This window comes from Nansenia antarctica (assembly GCF_963989245.1).
Source record: "Nansenia antarctica genome assembly, chromosome: 9".
In the NCBI taxonomy this organism is placed as follows: domain Eukaryota; kingdom Metazoa; phylum Chordata; class Actinopteri; order Argentiniformes; family Microstomatidae; genus Nansenia; species Nansenia antarctica.
The window spans coordinates 25,046,778-25,052,829 of record NC_137679.1 but is presented as its reverse complement, the minus strand read 5'-3'; the positions used below and the strand labels follow the sequence as shown (position 1 = coordinate 25,052,829).

Genomic DNA, 6,052 nt, shown 5'->3' with positions numbered 1-6,052 from the left:
TATCGGGAAGTGGCCAAATGCAAGGCTATCGTTGGATGCATCTTCGTGCCAACGACCCGAAAGTCATAGCTGGATATTATATTCAAAGCATTGAACATGATGGAGGATGTCCAAAGAGGCTGCGAGTTGATAGGGGCACGGAAAACTTTCAGGTCGTTGTTTGTATGCTTCCATCCATACCACATAACGACTATAGCCATCGATGCAACCATTGATCCCTATTCCGTCCGGCTTCAGTTTGTCGTAAGAGTACTATTATGCCAGAGTGCATTAGAACCTCGGGTAGAGACAGTACTGCCGTAGCCGCAGACAAAGAATTTCCTAAATTAAATTCCAAAGTTGTCATGTCATCCATTTTACCAGTAGGACCAATAAACACAAAACATACTTTTTTTCTAATACATTCTGACTTTAATCTCAAAGAGAGTTTTTTTCTCAGAAGATAATTCAGACTTTTTTTCTCAGAAATTGTGACTTTAAACTGGAGACTGGCAGGGTATGAGCAGGGTTGATAACCAACAAAACACTGATATTATTTGATGACTTGTTTGATAGCATGACATTTAAGTTGTGAATGAATCGCGAGTGTCAATGCGTATCAGGGTCTGTCAGACTCTTCAAGGGTTATCCCTTTTCTTAAGGGAACATTTTCAACCACTCCGAGGGCCAAGCCGTGGCTCCGAAATGAGGGGTAGGGGGTAAAATAAGGGATTACTGTCATGAATCGGTTTCTACACGGATTGCAATGGATGTGACAAGCGATTTCGCTAACTGTCAAGTTCCTCTTTATCGCTTATAACAGAAATAATATCTTATATGATTCCATATACGATTTCACATACACAGTTTAATATTTACGCGTTTAACTAAGAGATCAATTGTATTTAACTCGACATGTATATTACACCACATAATATTCTTTCACCGTCTTCATTACGGCCTCTTGTATTCTACCGAAACTATTTAAGTGTTACACAACTTGGCAGTCGTGTCGACAGAGAGAAGCACGAAGTAGAAACTGTCAAATTGTAGCTTTAATAACGTCTTTCTATAACAATTGCAATCAGATTAATTGCATGCTCCACATTGGGAAAGCACGAAACCACGGTATCAACTGCAACAACGTTGGAGTTTGAGGTAATGGTCGTTTTAATGACTTATCTTGACAAGACAAGTCTGCCTCTGTTCACTCTTTCTATCTAGCTAACGATGAACTATATCTGCCGTGCCGTATAAATCTAGCTAAACTAGCAAGTAAGTTCAGTATCCACATTCGGGTGCTGTCTATAGTTTTGCATACATGCAATGTGATTTTAACGTACCTCTGATATAAAGAGTTATAGTCGTTATGACTATGTCTATGAAATACAAAACAAACTGGTGGTGTGGAGGGTAGCTGACGCGCTAGCTAGCTACCGGCTCGTCTAGCTAGCTTGTACTATGTGCTGTGTCTTGTAACTTTGCTTGATTGGCTGTTTGTTGTCAGTCACTATCGTACACCTGAATTATACCTGCTTCTCATCCCATCTCTCTCTCTCTCTCTCTCTCTCTCTCTCTCCATCTCATCCTCAGCCATGGCAGCGTTGTCGGAGGAGGTGCTGCTTGTGTTAAAAAGGGTCCGACAGAGGAAACAGGATGGCACGCTTTACCTGATGGCAGAGCGAATAGCCTGGGGCCCAGAGGGAAAAGACCGCTTCTCTGTCAGTCATTTATATGCTGATATTCGCTGTGAGTACTGCCATCTGTCTAGTCTCATTAGGAATGGTTGCAATGTGAAGACACTGTTTAATGGTGGGTTTAATTGCACTGTGTTTAGGTCAGAAAATCAGCCCAGATGGCAAAGCCAAGATTCAGCTTCAGCTGGTCCTCCACACTGGTGAGAGTACAAATTTCCACTTTGCTAATGAAAGCACTGCCATCAAGGACCGAGATGCTGCTAAGGACCTCCTACAGCAGCTACTGCCCAAGTTCAAAAAGAGAGCTAACAAGGAATTGGAGGAGAAGAATAGGTGAGCGAGCCCAATATATTCCATATATTAAGTTGCAAACACAGTTTCTGGATTGCAATTTCTATAGTCTTAATGAACATTTGTAAGCTGTGACCTTTTATATTCTCTCTAGAATGTTGCAAGAAGATCCTGTGCTTTTTCAATTGTATAAAGACTTGGTGGTGAGTCAGGTGATAAGCGCAGAGGAATTCTGGGCTAATCGGCTAAGCATGAACAACATGGAGCACTCACTCTCCAACAACAAGCAGGAAGTTGGTATCTCAGCAGCTTTCTTGGTGAGTTTATCAATGATGTTTCAGTTCTTCTTCAACATGGGGGAGTTTGCAATGAAATTGTTGGTTGGATGGTTTTGTTCGTTGATGCTTATAGAATGAGTAAGTTAAATTCCCTGTAGTTTCCTCTGTGCTCACCCTTGATAACTCATATACACTCATTTGGGGGTTGCAGGCAGACATAAGGCCACAGACAGATGGCTGTAATGGTTTAAGATACAATCTCACTTCTGACATTATTGAGTCCATCTTCAGAACATACCCTGCAGGTAAGATGCCTATAACACTCCTTTTATATATATATATATATATATATATATATAAATTATATATATAAATTATATATATATATATTATATATAATCTTGACTATACCTTTGTGATAATGGTCAAGACAATGTTATCATTGAAACTCCCAGGAATCACCCTCTTATTCTATCCTCATTGTGTAATTGGAGGCCATTGTAGTCTTTGACAACACACTCCTGTCAATTCACCACTATCATACTACATTAAATACCTTTTTCTTTCAGTGAAACAAAAATATGGGGAGAATGTTCCTCACAACTTGACGGAGAAGGAGTTCTGGACCCGCTTTTTTCAGTCCCACTACTTCCACAGAGACCGCATCAACACTGGCCTGCAGGACATCTTCTCAGAGTGTGCCAAGGAAGATGAAAAGGGTAGGTTGGGGGGCATTGAGCTCATAGTTTTCCAGTTGAAATGGTTATGTTCTCACCTAAAGCATACCTCAAAACTTTGTTACTGTTTATTGGTGTCACTTTAAAACAAGTCCCTCTCTCTTGTGCAGGCTTGAAGTCAATGGTGGTTCAAGGGGTGAAGAATCCTTTGGTGGACTTACTCTCACTGGAGGACAAAACATTAGATGAGGTCAGATTCATTCATCATATGTAATGTTATCAGGCACCTTGCACCTCCTTGTCGTCTACTATCATTTAGCAATATTCACTGAGTACCCAAATGTTGTGATAGAGCGTGCTAAGGCTGACACTTTCATTTATACAGGGTTATGGTTTCTCTACGGCGGCATCTACCTCCAATTTTAACAAGACAGTGAAAGAGAACAGTAACTCAGCCATCATCAAGCGCTTCAACCATCACAGTGCCATGGTACTAGCAGCAGGCACAAGGAAAGGGTGAGGAAATGATGAGGAGGATTATTTTAGGGTTACTAGTAGTATTAACATTTATCTGGTTTATAAACCAGATAAATGTAATTATAAACCAGTAATTATTGTGCACTGTACTGTACCTTAATACTGTGTTTGTGCTTTTACAGTCCGGATGCATTAGTCACTTGCTTTACCATACTTATCTCCAATTAACATGTGAGCTAAAGCTTTTGTGTTAACTTAGCTGTTTGTTTTCATAGAGATGCTACCAATGAACAAGCCAGTGAGACTAGCAGCACAGATGGGAACTCGAAGGATTCAGACTTCTTCCAACCGCCCATTAAGAAGGTGTGATGACTTTCTGTGGTTGTGAATGCAAAATAGTGACATAATGTAGTCCTGTATGTTAAGACTTAAGCTTTGGCACTGTATACTTCAGGTGAAATTGCAAGAGGCCATCGAATATGAGGACCTGACAAGGGAAAATGGAAAGAAAACAGTTGCTTTGAACCTCAAGAAATCTGACCGGTAGGTGGTTGTGACAATATTCTCCATATAATTTTCACTCTGAACACTTGACTTGTTTCCTAGATATCATAGTTTTGAACCAAAATGTTTCATCCTGTTGTGTTGTTTAATGTTGAATGGTTTATCTTTGACTATTTCTGTAAGGTACTCTCATGGTCCCGTGCCTCTCCAGTCCCAACAGTATACCACCAGTCAGGACATCATCAACTCTGTCAACTGCATCCAGCATGAGATGGCCAGCTACAAGCCCAGCCTAACTCAGGTTAGATCCTCTAGAAGCTGTGATTCTCTGCTTCTCAACAAATCCCTGTTACTTGGCCTAGAATGTTAGTAGCGTATAGGGATGCTGTTTAGGTGCTATGAAGGTGCTTTTCAAAGTTCTAAATCTCCCATCACAGGTGTTGTCCAGCAGCACAGCTAGTTCTGCCATTGCCGCTCTCTCTCCTGGAGGCATTCTCATGCAGGCAGGAGCACAACAAGCCATAAACCGTAAGTTAATTACTGCCATTATTTAAGAGAGCATGAAGTCTCAATGAGGATCTAATTTTTCACTTTCTTTGGCTGGCTCAGGGCTGCCATTTAGCCATACCAGTGTATATGAATGGGATCACCTGTATGCTAACAAAAGCACAGAAAATGGCTTTCAAAACATCCTGAACTATCCCCTTTATGGCATATTTCTTAGATTCAATTTCTTTGATTAGCACCATGAAGTGATGTTGCTGCATCAATTGATCGTGTTGTAGAAAGTGTCTACTTGGAGGGAGTTAGTTACCGTACTTCAAATTTTAGGGATCAGCTGTCAACCCAAATGTTCTCTGACTGGTTGTGTTGTTGCATTGTTGCAGAGATGGTGCCAACAGAAGTTCAGGGGGAGCTGAAACATTTGTACACAGCTGCTGGAGAGCTGTTGAGGCACTTCTGGTCATGTTTTCCTGTCAATACACCCTTCTTGGAAGAGAAGGTGATTGCTTTGTGTCCCTCATCCTGTTGTTGAATAAGACTTCATCTCATTTAGGAAAAACACAGATCAATTCTCCACTGCTTGATGAATAAAATTGTGTGGGGGTGGGGGGAGTTCTTTCTGAGCTATAACACTTTTGCCTGATGAATGATGAATCCCTTGTAGGTGGTAAAAATGAGGTCAAACCTAGAGAGATTCCAGATGACCAAGCTGCGGCCCTTCCAAGAGAAGATTCAGCGTCAATACTTGAGTACTAATGTGAGGCCCTAGACTTGCTTCTTTCCAATTGATTATCTTGTTTATGATATAAGACCTGCTTGACTAAGATCTCTGTTTGAAACAATCCCACAGCTTACAGGGCACCTGGATGAGATGTTGCAGATGGCCTACAATAAATTCCATGCCTGGCAAACCCGTCGTATGATGAGGAAGACATGAGGAAACAACAATCTTAACAGATTGCTTCTCAGGGGATAAAGAAGAAAAAAAGAACAACATGGACATACTTCTCACCTTGGCTACCAGGATGCTGTGACCGAACACACAGAAAACAAGGCCCTCGGGAGTGGTCCACAGGGAGAATGAGGATACAGATATGTGCTGCTACATCCCCAAGTTCAGCACAGACTAACTGGATCACAATCACAAATGACTGTAATTAGTTTATTTCTGTTTTGTTTTGCATTTTCTCAATGGATGAGAATGTCACGGTTCCCCTAAGGTGTGAACCAGACGAACTTAAATGATGGGATAAAATGACCAAACTTCAGAGGTGTGGAAATAAAAGGAGGAACTCTCAGGAACAGAGGACTATGTGAGATGCAAAGCAAAGGACTGTGTGATGATTTTATCTGTGCACAGTACAAGACTTGATGATTAGGTCTCAAACAAATGCAATGCAGCCCTCTTTAGCCCCAGGCCTTTTCAAGGAGGAGAGTGCCAGGGAAACTGGGCAGTGGAGGGGAGTGAATTATAGCAATACTGTATAGGCATTTCCACTGTAGTGCATTAGTATGTGTGCCCTAATCACACTTAAAACTGCACTGGTTTGTAATGTCTGCACCTTTTTTTTCTAGCTGCACTGAAGACAAACTCTGGATGTTACTCAAAAATAAAGTGAAGTTCATGCTTTTGTTTGTGCTTCTT

General features: G+C 41.2%; 1 protein-coding gene across 1 annotated transcript; it reads left to right on the top strand.

Moving 5' to 3' along the window:
- The first annotated feature begins 1,001 nt into the window (after positions 1–1,001).
- Positions 1,002–5,987, top strand: gtf2h1 (general transcription factor IIH, polypeptide 1). Its single transcript, XM_080539863.1, has 15 exons — positions 1,002–1,137; positions 1,573–1,728; positions 1,817–2,009; positions 2,122–2,284; positions 2,457–2,550; positions 2,815–2,964; positions 3,093–3,172; positions 3,308–3,438; positions 3,675–3,762; positions 3,854–3,942; positions 4,087–4,204; positions 4,341–4,431; positions 4,791–4,906; positions 5,072–5,164; positions 5,258–5,987. Exons 2-15 carry the CDS (start codon positions 1,575–1,577, stop codon positions 5,342–5,344), a joined length of 1,647 nt encoding a protein of 548 aa, XP_080395989.1. The 5' UTR covers positions 1,002–1,137; positions 1,573–1,574; the 3' UTR covers positions 5,345–5,987.
- The last annotated feature ends 65 nt before the right edge of the window (positions 5,988–6,052 follow it).

Bases quoted from the DNA above. Each gene is read 5' to 3' on its own strand.
- gtf2h1 (XM_080539863.1), top strand. From the start codon at position 1,575: ATGGCAGCGTTGTCGGAGGAGGTGCTGCTTGTGTTAAAAAGGGTCCGA. The intron at 3,173-3,307 runs GTCAGATTCATT...TCATTTATACAG, and splicing joins AGGACAAAACATTAGATGAG to GGTTATGGTTTCTCTACGGC. The intron at 4,907-5,071 runs GTGATTGCTTTG...AATCCCTTGTAG, and splicing joins CACCCTTCTTGGAAGAGAAG to GTGGTAAAAATGAGGTCAAA.